General features: G+C 38.6%; 1 protein-coding gene across 1 annotated transcript in view; it reads left to right on the top strand.

The window, feature by feature from the left end:
- Nucleotides 1-141: 141 nt before the first annotated feature.
- The window catches only part of nphp3 (nephronophthisis 3 (adolescent)), a 32,380-nt gene continuing 11,685 nt past the window's right edge, over nt 142-20,836 (top strand). The window contains 18 exon segments of the mRNA NM_001079265.2: nt 142-475; nt 3,637-4,018; nt 4,567-4,692; nt 4,861-5,011; nt 5,296-5,448; nt 7,435-7,568; nt 8,501-8,661; nt 9,139-9,289; nt 11,560-11,634; nt 12,258-12,422; nt 13,309-13,412; nt 15,639-15,753; nt 16,278-16,421; nt 17,063-17,160; nt 17,745-17,847; nt 18,026-18,108; nt 18,860-18,998; nt 19,878-20,042. Coding sequence (NP_001072733.2) covers nt 3,695-4,018; nt 4,567-4,692; nt 4,861-5,011; nt 5,296-5,448; nt 7,435-7,568; nt 8,501-8,661; nt 9,139-9,289; nt 11,560-11,634; nt 12,258-12,422; nt 13,309-13,412; nt 15,639-15,753; nt 16,278-16,421; nt 17,063-17,160; nt 17,745-17,847; nt 18,026-18,108; nt 18,860-18,998; nt 19,878-20,042 — 2,391 coding nt within the window. The 5' untranslated portion in view covers nt 142-475; nt 3,637-3,694.

The following is a 20,836-nucleotide window of genomic DNA, read 5'->3' on the forward strand; positions in this document are numbered from 1 at the left end:
TATACCAACAGTTGTTTTAATTGTACTGAATTATTGTGTTCCATCCCCTGTGTAAGGAATACTGTCTAACCTGTAGCCAAAAGCAAAGGCTTACAGAAGTGTGGCGCGGAGGTGGCTGGGTGCTGGTGACAGCTGAGAGGAGAAGCTTGTGAAGCAAATGTTTTTACCCTCTCTATATTCCTTTGTGTTTTATATTTTCTCCTCACTACCTGTAACTGTTTTCCCTTCCCACATTCTCACATTCCCCCTCACTCCACCCCTCCCTGGCTGCATATATCCGGTGGGATGTGCGGCTGGAAGGGGTGGCTTCTCAGCTGTGGGGGAGTTATTATCCCGGGACAGGTTGGCAGCAAAGGGGCGCACAGAACAGGATTTTTGTGCCAATCCCCCCCCCCAAGCACTACCTGCCCCATGCAGTTCCCCGTAAGGTGGCTAATAAGGAGAGCAGCCGAGAGATGTAAATGCTGCCCAAAGGGTAAGGCTCACTGAGCTCACTGGGATCGTGCTATTTACATTAGAGATGGGAAAGAAAACTTATTCTGATATATTTTTCTTGTGGGGAAATGTCCATTGAAACATTGCGGCTTCTTTTAATGGAAACCAACTGACTTGACTGAGAGTCTAGCTGTCCTTTTATAACCCATCATGTTCCAAGGTTTATTAAAAGGACATAAAGGGGTAGATAAACATAAAAACAAGTTTAAGTATGGTGTATAGACAGTTTTTTTAAATCTAATTTACGTTTTGTTCCACACCTCTAAAGCTGGCCATATACGCACCGATACTATCGTACGAAACCTCGTTTTGTGCGATATTCGGTGCATGTATGGCATGTCGGCGAGTCGACCGATATCGCAGGAAGCTGCTGATATCAGACGACTCGCCGATCGGCCAGGTTAGAAAATTTTGATCGGGCGCCATAGAAGGCGCCTGACCAAAATCTGCCCTCAGGGCTGAATTGGCAGAAGGAGGTAGAAATCCTATTGTTTCTACCTCCTTATCTGCTGTTTCAGCCCTGACTGTGTGTGGCGGATCTGACGATGTTTCGTGCGACCGATGGTCCCACGAAACATCGTCAGATCGCTACGTGTATGGCCAGTTTAAGGCTTGGAGTTTAAACTGTTAGTTGGTTGCTAAGGCTTATTATCCTAACAGCCTGGAAGTCAGAATAGAATATGAAATGGTTGTCTGAATCAGTTCCCATGACAACAGCCTACCAATTGCACAGCGAATAAAAAGCAGAAAAATTCTAATAATGCAATAATCTTCAAAATAATGATCAATTGATAAGTTCTTTAGAATCAAGGTCAATCTAAAAATGTAATTTTAAATTTCTATCCCATCTTTTTCTCATGGAAAATTTAAAATGCTTTCTGGTTGCCAGATTTAGTAACTCTAGCAACTGATAGAATTGTGAGACTGTTATTTTTTTGTATATTTATGACATTTTGATGTATTGTTCTATTGAGACTTAATTTTCCATTCTGTCATACATACTAGTGCATGGTTGCCAGGATTAGCAATCCTAGCAACTAGATAGCTGTTTAAATTCCAGACATAGGAACTGATGACTAAAAAGTTTGATGTAAAAAACAGCATATATGCTTAAAAAAGAGATGGCAGAATATAATAGAGTAATATTTTACACAATATACTTGTATATCTGTAGTTGCCTGTTAAGCCTTTCTATGGCTGTTAGGTTCCTTTCAGTTTAATGACATTGTATTTGTATATTGTTATTACCAGACAGAGTGCTAAAAATAACAGCCAAGTGTTAACTGAATACATGATTCCATGTAGGTTTGTGATATCATGGGGCCTGCATTCATCATATGGATTGAATAGTCCAAGACAGGCATCCTGACTACTCACTACTACAGGCTTATTAATAATCATTATCATCATCATAGTACGTTTATAAAGCTGCAACATATAAAGAACCTGTTTGTCAGTAACATCTGTCCCTTTCACGGTGGAGCTCCTTTTTGGTGAAGCATGGGTTGGAACCCTGCTTATCATGCAGGGTAGGCTTGGTAGGTAAGGCTGATCCATTTCAAGGGCTTTAAAGGAGAAGGAAAGGCTAAGGAAAGGCTAAGAGTTCATCTCAAGCTGCAGGCATACCTTCAGTTGTCTCAATAGTGCCCTTAAGTCTCCCCATATTTCATCTGTTCAGATGATCAGAACCCAAACAGGAAAAAAAACGCTGAGCTGTGTAAAGAAAGTTCCCATAATGCCTTACTCCTGCACAGACACCCAGACCAAGTGAACATGCTCAGTCAGTTAGACTATGAGGAAGCTTCCTGCTGATTGGCTCAGATCCACATTCCTAAGGGGGGGAGTGAGTTCTTAGCATTCTTGAGGGAGGGGGAGCAGGAAAGAGCAAAGAACAGAAAGCTGCCTGTCTCTGGCACAGGAATTACAGACACAACTTATCTTTTCACAGATAAGTCAGGGCAGCGTTTCTGTAAGTGCTTATTGCTGTATTTACATAAACCTTTCTTATAAAGCTTACTTAGTTTTTACCTTTCTTTCTCCTTTAATGTAAGAGAATCTGTGCTAAAAACAGAAAAATGCACAAGGCTTAATGGAGAGAGAAGTTGTTCTACAAACAGTTCAGTTTTACAAGGGGATTATGGGGGAGATACAATGATTTATTACATGTACTGGGGAGAGAAACATTGCTTGTCCATTACAAAAGCATTGTTGTTAGGGTGGGGATGTCCCTGCCATTACAGTTGTAGTCTTGACTAGAGGAAATATGCTGATCAGGATTCAGGTTTAATTACTTGGATTCGCCAAATCCTCCTGACAAAGGCTGAATCATTGCTGAATCTGAACCCGAGTCCTGGATTCTGTGCATCATTATTATATAGGCATGTAAAGTTTACAGTCCTAAGTAGGGGTGGATTTATCAAGAAGTTAGAACTCACCATTTGATAAATACACTTCTAAAAATCCTATGGGAATGAATAGAACGTGGGTGAGTTTTTATGCATTAAGGTGGCCATACACGGACCGATTTTTTACTTACAAACGACCGATTCCCGAACAATCCGATGCTATCGTTAAGTTATCGTATAGTTGATGGTGTACGAACGATCGTCGGCCCACTAAACGAGCCGACATTATCGTCCCCAAAATCGATCGGCCAGGTTTAAAAATTTTGGTCGTTTAACGATAAAATCTGCCAGTTGGTGTGAGTGTCAGACATTTGTCTTTCAACGATTGTTCTCTGCGCATGTCACGATTGCCAGCAGCGGAAGTCAACGACATTCGATCGTACGTAGATGTACGATCGTACGTATTTTACGATAATGATGCGACGAAATCTTTCCCGAATTATCGTTGCCCGTGGATGGCATATCGTATGGGAACTCGATCGCCATACGATCGTTTGTCGATATAATCGTTCATCGCACAACGAGCGAAATCGCCTCGTGTATGGCCACCTTTAAGCCCTAAACTCACATTTTCATGAATCTGCTCCTAATTGTCAATTGTAATTTGTTAATTGAATGACGCCCAAAGCTAGTGCTTAAAGAGTATGATGTTCTAGAAATTTGATAAATGTTATCTGAACATATTACTTTAAAGCAAATTTGCTAGAATGACCAATTTTGAATCTAATTTTTCCAGAATCAGTGGTGATGGAGCGGTAGCATCTTAACCAAGAAAGCATTTATGTGAAATTGCCATGGGGACAGCCTCTTCTCTGGTTAACCCAGGAGAAGTCATTGAAGATACATATGGCGGTGGAGGAGGTGAAGCTTGTGTGATTCCTGTAGAAGTGAAACCCAAAGCACGTTTACTACGCAGTTCTTTCAGGCGTGGGCCTAGAGTTATTGGAGCCAGCTTTAAGTCCACAGCCTCAGTGGACTTGGAATATGCTGCTGAATATGAAAGGCTAAAAAAAGAATATGAGATATTCCGGGTCAGCAAGAACAATGAGATTGCCTCTATGCAAAAAAAGGAGGTCAAACTGGATGAGGAGAACAAGAGGTTAAGAGCTGAGTTACAGGTTAGCAAAAACTGCTTAAATAAACATTACAAATTCAGCAAAAATAAATGCTTTATTACTTATGCAGCGTTTGATGTAAGTGTGCTGACTTATTGATACTGATGAATTTGTTTATTATAAGTTACAGAACAACACTCTTAACAGAATATTGGCAGGATTACTTATCCTTTGTATGAATAAGAAATATTGATTTCTTAATCTCTTAAAGTAGCCTTTTGCTTTATTAAGTGCATAACATCTAATAACACAAAATAAATTGGCCATAATTCTATAGTTAACTCTTTAGGAAACAAGATGCATGCATTCAACTTGTTTTGACCTCTGCTGGCCTGCAAATGTTTTCAGCAAATCTTTTATTTTTTTTATCAGTATAGTGTCAGTATAGGCTCACAGTTTTTCCTCTGACAGCTTAAGTGTAGTATGATGATCAACTGCACCCTCCCTAATGATTATAAATAGCTATTCATTGTTGTGTATGTGTTGTATTATCAGAATAAATGAAATTGTAAATTTCCATTAAGACCTTTATCCACTTTTTGTATTGTTAGGCACTGCAAAAAACCTACCAGAAAATTCTGCGAGAAAAAGAAAGTGCAGTAGAAGCTAAATACCAGGCAATGGAAAGGGCTGCTACATTTGAACATGACAGAGACAAAGTGAAGAGGCAATTTAAGGTAAGACGTAATAAATGTCCAAATTGTGACTTGCTGCAAATAAATTGAAAGTAGTAATCTATGAACGCCTGTTGAAGATGAATGCTATAATTTATTTACATAATTGTCATTTGAAATGGTGAAGTTTTATTACTTCAATAGATGGTGTGTGACAACTGTTTTTAACAGATTTTTAGGGAAACAAAAGAAAAAGAGATCCAGGATTTGTTACGAGCTAAACGTGACCTGGAAGCCAAATTACAACGACTGCAAGCCCAGGGAATCCAGGTGTTTGATCCAGGAGAGTCTGATTCAGATGACAATGGTACAGAATTAACTGGTAAGGATAATGTATTGGGAAGTGGCAAGAAGTAGCTAAACTTCCTTTGCAGAGGAGAAAGATATTTGCTCAAGTATCCTGCATCTTGGGGCAGTGAAGTGCTTTACCAATACATGTCAGATTTAACTTTTAACATTCTAACTGCACAACAGAAATCAAAGATCATTTGCAATTGTTGGTATAGGTAACTGGGCAAGGTGACAATTTACTCATCTTGCTATCAAATCTTATTACCGTTTTACATGGGTAATATCTTACAACTAGTGTTTTTTTCCTACATTTAGTTCCTGGCACACAGTGTGAATACTGGACAAGTGGAGGTCTGGGAAGTGAGCCTTCTATAGGTAGCATGATGCAGCTTCAGCAGTCCTTCCGTGGCCCTGAGTTTGCTCATAGTTCTATCGATGTTGAAGGACCATTTGCCAATGTGAACAGAGGTAAAATAACTTTAGCACCTTAAAGTATATCCTTCATTTTCACTGTTTCCACAGCTCCTGTACTTTTACTTCTACTCCCTTCCTATCTTCCTAAAATCTCTGCCTGTTTGACACGTCACTTCAAATTCTTATGGTACAAATGTCATTGGATTCCATATTAATCATATCCAAACACAGTTTCAGCAAATTCTTTATTTTGGGATTTGGCCGAATCTTTCACAAGGGATTCGGCCGAACCGCAACTTGCATAGTTAAATTAGGGCAAGTAAGGGTCAAAAAAGAAAAGAGAAATGTGCAAAAAAATTTGTGATGGCATAAAATGTCTCACTTTTTTTTAGTGTTTAAAGGAGAATGAAAGGCTAAGTCACTTGGGAGTGCTAAAATGTTAAACTGAATCGTTTACCTCGTACCCCGGGCTGGTGCCCCTGTTAGGAGAAAACAGCACCAGCCCGGGGTAACTGGAGCGATGCGCTTCCTCCTTCCGGCTTCGTTTCGCTGCGACTAACACAATAGGCGCATGCGCAGTAGAGTGAAAAGCCGACTTCTCTGTTAAAGTTCGGCTTTTCACTCTACTGCGCATGCGCGTGCGATACAGGAAGGAGGAAGCGCTGCAGGTACCCCGGCCTGGTGCTGTTCTCTCTGAACAGGGGCACCAGCCTGGGGTAAAAGGTATGCGATTCAAGTCACTTGGGGGTGCCTAACATTTTGGCACCCCCAAGTGACTTTCCTTCCCCTTTAAACACTAAAAAAAAGTGAGACATTTTATGCCATCACACATTTTTTTGCACATTTCTCTTTTCTTTTTTGACCCTTACTTGCCCTAATTTAACTATGCAAGTTGCGGTTCGACCGAATCCCTTGTGAAAGATTAATATGGAATCCAATGACATTTGTAGCATAAGAATTTGAAGTGACGTGGGGTGGTTAAAGGGGTGGTTCACCTTCCGGATAACTTTTAGTATGTTATAGAATATAGTCTCAGCAACTTTTCAATTAGCCTTCGTTTTTTATTTTTTATACTTTTTGAATTATTTGCCTTCTTCTGACTCTTTCCAGCTTTCAAATGGGGGTCACTGACCCCAGCAGCCAAAAAGCTATTGCTCTGTGAGGCTACAATTTCATTGTCATTGTTGCTTTTTATTACTTATCTTTTTATGTGTGGCCTCCTTTATTGATATTTCAGTTCTAAATCGCTGCCTGGTTGCCGGGTTAAATTAGACCCTAGCAACCAGATAAAATTTCAAACTTTAGAGCTGCTGAACAAAAAGCTAAATAAATAAAAACCACAAATAAAAGACAATGGAGACCAATTGCAAATTGACTCAGAGTAGCACTCTCTATATTATATAAAAGTTTATTTAAAGTTGAACAACCGCTTTAAGCAATCTGTAAGTTTCAACTCATGCAGTAACATTGCATTTGAAAGCTACAAAGCTCTTTCATTTTAGGATCTTGTAGTCAGGTGTGGGCCAAGCCGACCAAGTGCCCCAGGCAATGGGATTTCGATGGGATGCGATGGATCATTGCCCCCACCGCATAATGACAAGCGGTGGGGGCAATGACTAAAGAGAGCGGACTAGGGGTAGATAGGAGAGGCTCCTGCCTGGCGTCCCCCAATCGTTGCACCTTAGGCAGCTGCCTCTTCTGCCTACCCCTAGTTCCAGCCCTGCTTGTAGGTTTTGGTGCAATGTGTCTGTAAACTACAAGAAGGAAAATAACCCTATTTTCCTTCACTAATACAGTCGTTACATTTCAGCAAACAATTTTTGCTAATTTTTAACTGTTCACTGTATATCCTACATTAACAGCTAATAGTTGTATAAGAGAAGTCAGTTAGTCCAGTTGGCAAAGATCTGCTTGGTGATTTTACTAATAACCTGATTGCCAGTTCTGCAGCTGCATAATATAACCTTTAATGCACATTTCTCTGATGTCCCTGGAATGTAATGGAATCATTCCAATTACCTTAATTTTTTGTAAGTGCAGATGACTGGGATGCAGCTGTTGCCAGCCTTCTTCAGGTTACACCCCTCTTCTCTCAGTCTCTGTGGAGTAACACTGTGAGATGCTACTTAATGTATACTGCAGAAACTCAAGCTGAAGTAAAAATCTTCCTGAAGGTATAAGTAACAGTGCAACATTTTCACATAATGTGTGTTTGTTTTTGTCTACAGACTTCCCAAACAGACTAGATGTTTTCTCCATAAGTGAAATCATTCTAGTAGGGGTGTGAACAAGTGTATCTGACTTATCAAGCGTGGTATACTAATGCATTCTACAGCATTTACATCTCTACACCAACTTCTAGCAGCCTGATAATAAGTAGTAGCTATAGTTGTTGGTACGAGCATGTCCAGTCCAGCTCATGGACCAAGATTACCCCGTCAGGCCCTATAATAGTGGATTTTGGACTTTTTTTTGTTTTCGTTCCCAGTTTAGTATTTTGTCGGTGCCTCTAATTAAAGGTTTAAGCCATGGTTTATTTAGGGCAGGAAATTAGAGTCTATCCCAAATGTAACCCTAATTATTATTCAAGACAGATGTCCATGCTTTTCTATGAGAGCAAATAGGCGTTGTCCAGCCCAGTGGAATAACTACTCTGTACCGGGTTCCCCTGCAAAAAAATCTGCAGAGGCCCGACAAAGGGTATCAAACTTACCAGCCCCCCCCTGATGTTTGGCCCTCAGGTCTGATGTGTCTCCCGCCCACTAGCCTATAAATTCCCTCTTCCCGCCTGCTCTCCTACCTTGGAACTGAAGTGGAGTGGAAATTTATCTGCTCAATGGAGGAAGCAGTCTGGGCCCCCTGTTACCGCTGGGTCTGTTCCTTTTTTGTTAAGCCACTGTTCCAACCACTGCTCCAGCAGTTTTATACTCTTACAAAGAGCCATAAAAGAGATGAAATGAAATATATTTATTTTCTAGTTGCACATTTAAGAACCTAAATAAAAATGAATATAACATTACTAAATATTTATATGTCATTTTTACAGTTGTAAGAAAATATTGGTGAACTGTATTTTTATTATAATTTAGGGGTATTTTTCTTGCAGGAATATTCTCCAAAGCTTCAGAGAATGTGTGAGACCTCGGGTTATTTCTTTCAAGTTACCTTTTTCCCTGAAGAATGTGAAAATCAATACTTTGCTGTACGAAAATGGGAAATTGAAAAAAGTTCCATAGTCATTTTATTTATATGCTCTTCCTTGCCCAGGTACATTATATAAGATATTCAAGGAAAATACAATCACCAAACAAAGTTATTCTTATTTTGTGTGCTTCTTTTGTAATATGCTTACAAGCTAAGGCTTTTCTCCTGTGACATTATATCATATTCTGGTTTATAAATTGATCATGCCCTCTTTAGTTTAAGGTTTTCTTTTTTTGCATTTAATTCTAACAGTATGTATTGTTGTATTTGGTTTTGGTATAAATGTGTTTGTGTGTGATGATATATATTTATATAATGATATATAATTATATATATATAATACTGTTCTGATTTGTTTGTTTTTGCTCTGATATAGAGCTAACTAGATACAGAGCTTTTTAATTAGCTAAAACAAAAAACCTATTTGTTATTATTACTGATTATTACTGTATGTCAAAATGTTACAGTTCATGCAAAACCAGTGTTTGTTAAATGTAAATCTCTGAAAGTTTCAGCCAGAGTCTCTTATTTTTAATATAGCTGTCTGCAGGAGGACTGTGAGGAAGCATTCCTGAAGAACACTGAAGCAAAACCTTGTTTAATATATCACAGGATTGAAGATGGAAGGTCTGACTCAGAGGGCTTAAAACAGCTGCTGGAACAAGACACCAACAAAGCCAATAAAACAAAGGTGAGGGGATGCCTGGATAGTGTATGCAAAATTTATCAGGTGGGAACAGTAATGTGCTGCCTTCAACCCAAATACTGATTATTAACCCGTGAGTCACAACACCAAAGCTCAAATACATAATTTTTAAGATTTTTTTTCTAGGGAATGTTAATTATGCATAATCAATGCAAACTTCCCTGCCACTCATTTATTAGATGACATTGTTTCTTCAGTAACCAAAGTCAAAAGGGAAAATGAGCAATTAACCAGAGCATGTGGATGCAAAGGATAACGATCTCGAGACCTCATTGAATGTCATTATGTCTCATAGGTGCCTGACAGGAATAAAAGTCTAGACACATTTAAGTACACAGAGACCCAAACAGCCCCTCACACACCCAATAAATATTGTCTATGGCATTTGCCAAAATCCTTAGATTTCATATAGCAGTGCCCTCTTCTGTCTTTAGAACTAACAGATTCAGTCTTGTGAGGATAAAAAGAGAAAAGAAGAAGAAAAAAAAATAGCATGATACCTTTTTGAGACAATTAAATTTCACTAATATAATCACATAATTTAATCAATATCATCAGTGAGTAAACTAAGTGATAACACCCTTGTTGTGTGTGCACACAGTATCCTTCTTTGCGTGCTTTACTACTTACAAATCACTTAAGGTTTATGTACATCCAATAAATCACTTCTGTAGCCCTGCGGGCTTCCACTCTCCTCTCACCTCTCAGGTTTAGGTACTGTGGAAACCACTTTTTATTTAGGCTGACAACCAGCTTCACATATTAGAATGTTAAAGCAACACTCCTCCGTTCTCCCTCTGTTATTCAGTAATGCTGACTGTGGGACAAATTTGCATACCGAATATTGTAGCATGGTTTGGATAATCATAGAAGGAAATTATATTTTTTTCTTCTTCTTTTCTCTTTTTATCCTCACAAGACTGAATCTGTTAAGTCTAAAAACAGAAGAGGGCATTGATATATGAACTTTATTGTTGACCTGGGACACAAGGTTTCTGGAGCTCAGTTAATGCAACATGAAATTTGCACTAACTGAGCATTAAAATCCTTAGATTGCAAGTCCAGGCCTGGACACGTAAAATATAGAGTGGTCACTTTGGAATAAGCAGTATTGGTGGACAGTTACTATGCATATGGGGAACTTTGCCCGGTGCATGCCATTCATTAAACGCATGCACTCCTTGCATCTGTGTATAGCTCAATGCTTCTCCCTTATACCTGCCTACTCTTATGAATTGAGCTCTGCTGTAGCTATTGAGGCAGGTCACTGTGGGTACCCTGGGACTTACGCCACTTTTAAACCAGGCAGTAGCTCCAGGTTACCCACAATGACTTGATTCAGTTGGCAAAATGTGGAAAAAATTGGGTGCACACATTACTTTCAAGTCAAACTCACATGCAGTTACAACTAGGGGCTGATTTACTAACCCACGAATACGAATGGGAAAAATTCCGATTGGAAAACGAACATTTTGCGATTTTTTGCGATTATTTCGTCGCCGTTACGACTTTTTCGTAAATTGTCGCGACTTTTTCGTAGCCGTTACGACTTATGCGAATTGTCACAACTTTTTTGTAGCCGTTACGATTTGCTTGTATCTTGTCGCAAATTTTTCGTATTGAATGCTCGTAAACTGCGGGCAAAACTTTCAGACTTAGCATGATTTTGGAAGCCTCCCATAGGACTCAATGGCACTCTGCAGCTCCAACCTGGCCCAAGGAAAGTCAGGATACCGAAGCTTGAATGAATCCGAAACTTTCGTACTCGGCGCGATGGCTACGAAAAAGTCGTAACACTACGAAAAAGTCGCGTCAATTTGTGAAAAAGTCGCAACGGCTACGAAAAAGTCGCGACAATTTCCGAAAAAAAAACGCAAAATACCGATCATTACAAAAAAACCGCATTCGGGCGCTTTTCGGACGTTCGTGGATTAGTAAATGTGCCCCTTAGAGTCAGTGGGGAATTGCACTTGGAGCTGCATTTGCATTGCCCACTGCATTGTGGTATGTAAATGACCACAATATTTGTGGGTGCAGTTGTACTTTCCAGTGATGCTAATAAAAGGCACCTTAAATTGCAGTGTTTTACAAATTATAATTAATGCAACTAGAATTTATATTCTATACTTTTGTGGAAGTTTATTTTCTAATAAGTGGAGGTTTTAATAAAAGTTCCACAGTGCTATTGTTGTATACATCTTTAAAATCCCAGCATAAGGCTAACTGACTAATAAAATGTTTTTTTATGTGGTTAGATTGTTGATCATTATGGAGACCCAGTGGAAGGAGCAAATAAGATATACTGTCAGCTTGAGCAAGTTATCAATCAGGTATGTATAAAAACAACAGGATTCATACCTTTACACAAAGGAAATGCAGGGGTCAAAGTGGGGGTCAAAACAGGGGCACTTCCACTATGGTCAAGGTTAGAACCTTAAGGTGGCCACACACAGGCAGATTTAAGCTGCCGTTTCGAGTCCTTTAGACTGATTCCACATCTTATCTGCCAGTGTATGGGGCCTCCCCGATCAATATCTGACGAAAAGCGTCCAGATGTCGGGTCAGGCAGGTTTGAATTTCCCATCGAATCGGGGCTGCATCAGCTCATTGATGTGATCATCAATCTGACGGCTCCTATGCCCATCGTTGTAATTAGCCCAATATCACCCACCTTAGATGAGCATATCACACAAGTATTATATGTTATCAGACTGAGTATTAGTCTGATCTAACTAAACACAGCTGATCAGCTGAGGCTTTGGTTAAACAACAAATTAAACATGACGGAGAACTCTGTTCTTTTGCTATGCTTTTACTGAGTGATCGCAACTGCAGTCATCCATGTTCATAGTGTATGCAAAGCCCTCTCAACATCTTGAACATTCGTTGGAAGAACTAGAGACTAAAATCTGAATGTGTATGGCCAGCTTAACCAAAGTTCATTCTTGTGCAGGATTTATTAGGTATCGAGATTACTGATCCCAATGCAAAGGATGACTCCGCAACTAAGGAAGAAGATGACTTTTGGGATGTACTATGGGATGTTCATGATGAGCAGGAACAGATGGAGGCTTTCCAGCAGGCATCTCATTCTATATGTGAGCTGGGCTTTCAGAAAGTAAGCAATGCTTGAAATAACTTTTGTAAATAATGAGATGTAAAATAGATCAGTGTCTTCAAAATTATTTGATTTTAGTTTCCTTTTTAAGAAATAATTAAATGAAAAATAACAGTCTATTAATGCTAAGGAATTAAATAATGTCATATTAAAAAAGAAACTGAAATAAACCTTTTTTTGAGATCTGTTGGTAAGAAGCATTGTTCATTTAAAGGAGAAATATGCTATGGTAAGGGTAAGGGAATGCTTTTAATCTTTCCATTTCTGCATTCATCTTACTGGAATGTATGGACTTAATGGAGTTCTTATTGGCCATTTCTAAATTCATTATACTGCCTAGTCTGGGTTTAATATGCAGACTGTTCATTTTTCATAGTGATTATACTGGCACATCTGGGGTTAAAATGCCCATTATCTATTTTATGTAGTGATTATACTGTCTCTTTTGTGGTTAATATGCTTGTTATCCATTTTCTGTAGTAATACTACTGGCATGTTTGGGGTAAGTTTTGGTATGTTTTTCCCCATTAATAACATTGGCATCAAGCATTCATTTTATTGGCCAGGTAGGCAATTTTTTGGCCCGGGCATGGGGGAGGAAGGGATCACCAACAAGCTGGAATTGAACCAGCATATTAGCAGCAGCTCCCTACTTTTTGAGCAAAATAAACAAGATGGCTGTGCATTCCACGGTTATCCTGTAGTAATTGTATTAGCATGGCTGGCGTATGTTTTGGTTAAAGTGTGGTATTTAGGGGTGTGGTCACATGATTATTATCCCTATATTTGTAAGGTCAGGTGTGAATGGCACAAAGTATTTAATAACTACAAACTACATAATGCCCACCATTGCCCCCTATTGATATAGAAGGCTTTCTCATTTTAGTATTATGATCGATTGAATGACTTGGTAGCTGCACCCGCACCTATTCCCCCACTGCTTATTTCTGGAGGACCTGGATCAGGCAAATCATTACTGCTATCAAAATGGTATGGTATTTGTTTGTTTGAGATTTTATTGTTTAAAGAACTAGAAAATACTATTTGTCATAACAAAGCTACAGTGGATATAAAAAGTCTACATACCCCTGGTAAAATGTCAGTTTCCTGTGCTGTACAAAAATGAGACAAAGATAAATCATTTCAGAACTTTTTCCACCTTTAATGTGACCTATAAACTGTACCACTCAATAGAAAAACAAACTGAAATCTTTTAGGTGGAGGGAAGAAAACCAAAAAAACTAAAATAATGTGGTTGCATAAGTGTTGCACACCCTCTTCTAAATGGGGATGTAGCTGTGTTCAGAATTAAGCAATCACATTCAAAATCATGTTAAATAGGAGTCAGCATACGCCTGCCATTATTTAAAGTGCCTCTGATTAACTCTAAATAAAATTCAGCTGCTCTATATGGTCTTTCCTGACATTTTTTTAGTCGCATCCCACAGCAAAAGCCATGGTCCACAAAGAGCTTCCAAAGCATCAGATCTCATTGTTAAAAGATATTAGTCACAAGAAGGGTACAAAAGAAATTCCAAGGCATTAGATATACCATGAAGACAGTCATCATCAAGTGGAGAAAATATGTGACATGACCAAGAACTGGACGTCCCTCCAAAATTGATGAAAAGACGAGAAGAAAACTGGTCAGGGAGGCTACCAAGAGGCCTACAGCAAAATTAAAGGAGCTGCAGGAATATCTGGCAAGTACTGGCTGTGTGGTACATGTGACAATAATCTCCTGTATTCTTCATATGTCTGGGCTATGGGGTAGAGTGAAAAACATCCAAGCCAGGCTACATTTTGCAAAAACACATCTGAAGTCTCCCAAAAGCATGTGGTAAAAGGTGTTATGGTCTGATGAAACCAAGGTTGAACTTTTTGGCCATAGTTCCAAAAAATATGTTTGGCACAAAAACAATACTGTACATCACCAAAAGAACACCATACCCACAGTGAAGCATGGTGGTGGCATCATCATGCTTTGGGGCTGTTTTTCTTCAGCTGGAACTGGGGCCTTAGTTAAGATTTAGTTTATAGGTCACATCAAAGGTGGAAGAAGTTCTGAAATGATTTATCTTTGTCTCATTTTTGTACAGCACAGGAACCTGACATTTTACCTGGGGTGTGTAGACTTTTTATATCCACTGTAAGAAAGAACCATTTTAGAATATGGGAATCATTTACAATAAGGATTGTTTTGATATGTTATTTTGCTATTTTTCCTTAACAATCTTGCCTTCCTGCCCTTAAGCTTATTGGTGGATACTGCAATAAGCCTTTCTGGGCCTGAAATGCTTCTTTACAGGATAGTCGTTTAGTGAAGTTTATACTGTATAAAATGTTCTTTATTATATAAGGTTATGGGCACATGAAGCTCTGTTTTGCTCTGCTTCACTCAGCATGTGTTTTTTGTGCAGGCTAGAAGAAGCGGATCTAATCCCTTCCGCAACTCTGCACTAAAAAAGTACAGCGTCTGCCTAAGTGTTAATTTTTAAAATCAGTTTAGAGCAGCAACTAGTTTCTAATACTTGAAGCACAATGACAGCATGTACAGTATAGCTGAACTTGAATCTAGAATGGATATGGTACAGTTCTAATTCAGAACCACATGATGTTAATGATTATGAAACATTTCCTTTTTCAAATCATTGCAGACATTTAAATTAAATTTTATCATAAACACTTTACCATTGCATTGCTATTTGGCTCACAACTGTAGTGCAGTGAATGAGTCTCAAACACAAAGGTGCAGATTCATTAACGATGGTAGTGGGGAATCCAGAAGGATCCTAGCAGATGGATCTTATTACCTATTTAACAACATTTTCATGACAGTCCGGAAGACACACAAAGCTACTAGTAGCAGCTACTTGTCGTGGCTACTAAACTAGACAGTGCAGATCTTTTACTGATAATTGTCTCTACCTGTGTTTAAGCAGAGGCAATTCTTAGTATTGTCTATGGTAGGGTATCTTTTGCCGTTTATTAGCCATGACAAGTAGCTGCTACTAAGTAGCTCCGTGTTTTCACCCTTAAGCCGGCCATACACTCACCGAGGTTTCGTACGATATTCGATGTGCGTATGGCGGCTCCATGAGACAACTGATATTGCAAAGGCTGCAGATATCGGTTGTCTTGTCAATTGGGCAGATTAAAAGATTTTCTGTGAGCATCTGTGCATATAAATGTGTTACTATAACCAACTGTCTGTAGGATTCAGCTTCAGCAGAAACATTCTCCAAACACTTTGATGTTGTATCATTTTGTTGGAAGACCATTGTCAAGCAGCTCAGAACCATCACTGATGATAAAAAGGCTATTTCTTAAGGTAATATACTTTTCATAGTTGTGAGTTTTGAATTATTTAGTTACCTGTACAATGTTCTCATACATGTTGCAGTTGTATGAACCTGATGCGAGTCTCATTATCTTATCAGCTGATGACAAAAATCAGCATGTGTGCAGTCATCAGAATTACACTACCCAATAGCTGTTTATCAGGAAAAGTTATTATAGGGCTTTCATAAACAATCATGTAAGGTTGGAAATACTATTGTTGCTGATATATTTTTTCATTTTACCCAGTTTTATTTTCACACTGAACTGTTGGGAATCGTTTGCCTCTGTACTTTACAGCAAAATACATAGGCTAATTTAAGATAATCATAAGAAATGTTAGTTAGCTCATATTGAAATCAGCGGCTGAAAAACAAGTTGAGAAACACCATAGATTTTAGTTTGATGCCATATTGCAAATAGTAGATTTCTTTGTTTTGCTTTTAACAATTGTTAGTTTCTAGTTCAATCACATTGTAATTCAATAATGTTATACTTTTTTTTATGTTACAAAAGCTAATGCAACACTCCTGGTCAGTATCATCATTATCTCTGGACCCTGCTAAGTTCCTTGAAGAGTTTCCTCATTGGCTTGAAAAGCTATCTATCCGCTACCAAGGAAACATTATCATTATTATTGACTCCATTGATCACATACAGGTAGAAAAACATCTATATGTAATCACTGTACAAAACCTACATTCAAAATTGTAGTCGGTATTTTTTGTTTTCTTAAATTTTAATTGTGTAGTATTTCTGAAAGATTTTTTTTGAATGGGTGAAAAGTTTCTGAACAAGCATTTTAAAATAGCATATTCAGCAACGACCAGTGTGGCGACACTGTATTGATAGGGAAGCGCAAAGACCTTCAGCCTGGGTGCAAAGTGTGGGATAGGGTAGAGAAGTGCAAAAATACATGGTGGTATGCTCTCATATGCTGATATGGATTAGAAACATGCCCGGTACTATGACTAGGGATGCAGCGAATCCACAAATCCATGGTGAGGGATTTGGCCAAATACCGAACTGAATGTTGGCGCGTGCAGTGAAAAATTTTCCACTTCCATGTTGATGCGGCAACATTGAACCCTTCCAAATCCTAATTAGCATACCGTGGATTCAGCTGAATCCGAACCCTGCCAAAAAAGGCCAAATCACGGCCGAATACCGAATCCTGGATTTGGTGCATCCCTTACTATGACCCAGTATGAATCTATTTTAAAAATCCTCTTTATCTCATCAATGCAGTAATAATTCTGAGATTTTGCTGTTAGTGAAACAAATTTTTCTGCTGTCACCAGCAATCTGAGAAACATATGAAGTGGTTGATTGATCCTTTACCAGTGAATGTTCGAGTCATTGTTTCTGTGAATGTTGAAACCTGCCCCCAGGCATGGAGGTAAGTTCTGACAATGCACCAAACTTCAGACCTACTGAGCTTATGAGGAAGAGCTTGATTGTAAGGTCAAAGAAAATGCCCTACATATCAGTCACATCTCTTGGAAGGAATAGAGTAGGTGTTTCCCCTTAATATCTTTTTAAAACTGTAAACCTAATCCCTGCCACTCAGTTGAACAGAGTATGCATTTGGCTGTTTATATTTATACCTGTATTGGTCTTGTATTTTGAAACAGAGTAGTAGAAGTCAACTGATATATTAGACTTGAAGGAGAACTGACTTCTGTTACATTGTTTCAAGAGTCAGAACCAGACAACAAAAAAGGGATAAATAAATAAATAAATATTGCTTTCAATGGCAGTTTTGTTTATAAACAAAGTAAGAACTACTGAGAATTTTTAATGTGTACATATTGTAAAGTTGCTTAGAGTTATATTTTCTTTAATAATTAAAATAGAGATCCCCTTTAAGTTCAGCATTGAACATTTATTAATATTAATATGTTTATAATAAGTATTAATATGTTTATAATAAGTTCACTCTTCTACATGAAATGCATTGTTTACTTATATTTCTATTGATAGGCTGTGGCCAACTCTTCACCTTGATCCACTGAATTCAAAAGATGTTAAATCCCTTATAAATATGGAGTGTGGTGGAGCAAATATCATACTAACCAAAGAGCAGGTAAATTTAATAAATTTAATAAATGCATATTACTAAAGGCAGATGTGTTTTATAATGTCCAAAGCAGGGACAGCTAATTTGCCCCTTCCCCCTTATTTGCAGATCACCAAAGGAAGCTGAAGTTAAAAATTATTTATAAATACATTGTTAGTCGCTCTAAAAAAATCTCTCTTCCTAGGATAGAAAACTGGAGAGACACTGTCGGTCAGCAACAACATGCAATGCTTTATATGTAACACTAATAGCGAAACTACTTACCTGGTAAGATTTAATACTATCTGTTTATTATTGTTTCACTTGACAATTGAGTATGAGTTTAGCAGTGTACAATAACAAATTTTAAAAGGAGAAAGATCTCCTAGCCTTTGGTTATATAAAAGTAAGTTCATTTAAATAAAAAATGTACATCCCTTAAAAGAGAAGGAAAGGCTAAGTCTCTTGGGGGTACCAAAATATTAGGCACCCCCAAGTGACTTTAATCACTTACCTTTTACCCCGGGCTGGTGCCCCTCTTAGGAGAAAACCGCACGAGCTTGGGGTAGCTGCGAGCGTAGTCTCCTCTTCCTTCTTCGCGCACTTGCGCATGCGCAGTAGAGTGAAAAGCCGAACCTTAACAAAAAAGTCGGCTTTTCACTCTACTGCGCATGCGCCAGCCCAGGGATGACAGAAGGAAGAGAAAACGCTCACTGCAGGTACCCCGGGCTGGTGCGGTTTTCTCTTAACAGGGGCACCAGCCCGGGGTAAAATTGTAAGCGATTAAAGTCACTTGGGGGTGCCTAACATTTTGGCACCCCCAAGTGACCTTTCCTTTTCCTTTAAAACAATTTCCTCAGAGTACATGCCATTTTGGATAAAACATGAGAATAATCTATAGCATGCTGGCCTGGTTATGATCATAACCATGTAACGAAACCATGTAAATTGAAACCCCAGAAATCATTAGCTGCCTTGCATGCTGTATGTTATTTTTATGTTAGGCTACCAAATAATATTCACATTTAATTTCAAACAGGGCTGGGAGCACTGGCAATATTGATGATGTTTTACAGCTGTGCCTGCAGTGTCAGGATACCGTTTCTCTATACAGACTGGCATTGCACTCTGTGCAAGAGGTTATGCCAAGTGCAAAAGACAAGGAGTTTATGAGGGAGGTAAGTATTTACCAGTAAGAAAATGGCATAGGCAGTCTCATTTAGTGGCTAACATAAAGTAAGGCAAAAATGATAACAGTATAGTACACAAGGTAAGCACTAGGAAAATAATTGTGAATGTATGTGAGATGAGTTCTTGGACTTAAGGTGGCCATACACGAGGCGATTTCGCTCGTTGTGCGATGAACGATTATATCGACAAACGATCGTATGGCGATCGAGTTCCCATACGATATGCCATCCACGGGCAACGATAATTCGGGAAAGATTTTGTCGCATCATTATCGTAAAATACCTACGATCGTACATCTACGTACGATCGATGTCGTTGCTGGCAATCGTGACATGCGCAGAGAACAATCGTTGAAAGACAAATGTCTGACACTCACACCAACTGGCAGATTTTATCGTTAAACGACCAAAATTTTTAAACCTGGCCGATCGATTTTGGGGACGATAATGTCGGCTCGTTTAGTGGGCCGACGATCGTTCGTACACCACCAACTATACGATAACTTAACGATAGCATCGGATCGTTCGGGAATCGGTCGTTTGTAAGTAAAAAATCGGTCCGTGTATGGCCACCTTTAGGAAGTCCCTCTGCATTCCAGAGAATCTGTTAACCATCCACTATGAAAAGCAAAATGACTTAAAGTTTCAGAAAACATCACTTCACAGTGAAACAAGGCGAGGGAGGGGTTTCATGAGTGTGCCTAAGTGGGGACTGAGAAATATTTCCATTGAGTCAAAGGCAGATTATAATGATTTCCTTTCAATCTGTGGAATCCGGTATGTCTGTTAAAAAAGAGTTAGTTGATCAAATCACTACCAAAAGCTACAGCGCCTTACAATGGATATGTTATTTTCTTTTTACTACAGATTCTATGCTTTATCAGCGCCAGCCGTAATGGGGTTAGCGAATGTGAACTGATGGAACTCTGCCCAGGTCTCACATGGCCAGTCTTAACATCTTTGATATTTCATCTGTATACACTGGTTCTTCTGAAGTACAGCTGTGGGTTGATTCAGTTTCAGCACCTACAGGTTATCTGATTATTTTATGTAGTAATTTTTTTTATATGTGTTTTTACTAGACCAATGGCATCCATGGATAATAGACCACAAATTTATTATTAAAAAATTGTATAACATTTTAATTTAAGGTACAGAAGCTCTGAAATCAGTACCTCCAATATATCTGTGATGTACTATTTGAAAATGATAAATTTGGTGAACTCACTGTTGCCCTGCACTGGTAAAACTGATAAATGCAGGCAGAGAATCTTCCCCTATGTTAATAAAAACCTTTTGTTGTTCCTGGAGCCATTGCGTCTGCCTGGGTGCAAGCACACTGAGCGGAATTTGGTATGTTATTGCATACATAAGCAGTTTCCCTGAATTCTGTGTGCACTTGGCCCAATGCTGTGGCTCTGGATGCAGGCACAGCAATAGGCATGTGTAGGGTCTTTGGTAAGTTCTACTTTCCCTATGTGTATCTGGCAGCTTCCACAGCAAATGGACTTTAACACAGGACACTATGGATACCTTTTCTGTGATTCGGTTGCCATGGACAACTTAAGTTATTGCTAAACAACTTAGTTTTGAAGAATTGTACTATGTTGGTCAGATGATATTTTATTTGACCTTCTAATATTTTTTTTCATATGACCTTTTTCCCACTTTTTCTTCCTTCTTACTGTTAAATATACTATATATTAACTGTAATTGATGCCAACATTAACAATCTTTGATCATGATCAGTGTAATTTAAGCAATCTTCGTTTGCCTTTTTTTCTCTTCTCTTTGAAAATAAAAAAAAGAGTTAAGTAAAAAATTAA

This window comes from Xenopus tropicalis, chromosome 6, assembly GCF_000004195.4.
Source record: "Xenopus tropicalis strain Nigerian chromosome 6, UCB_Xtro_10.0, whole genome shotgun sequence".
Taxonomy (NCBI): Eukaryota; Metazoa; Chordata; class Amphibia; order Anura; family Pipidae; genus Xenopus; species Xenopus tropicalis.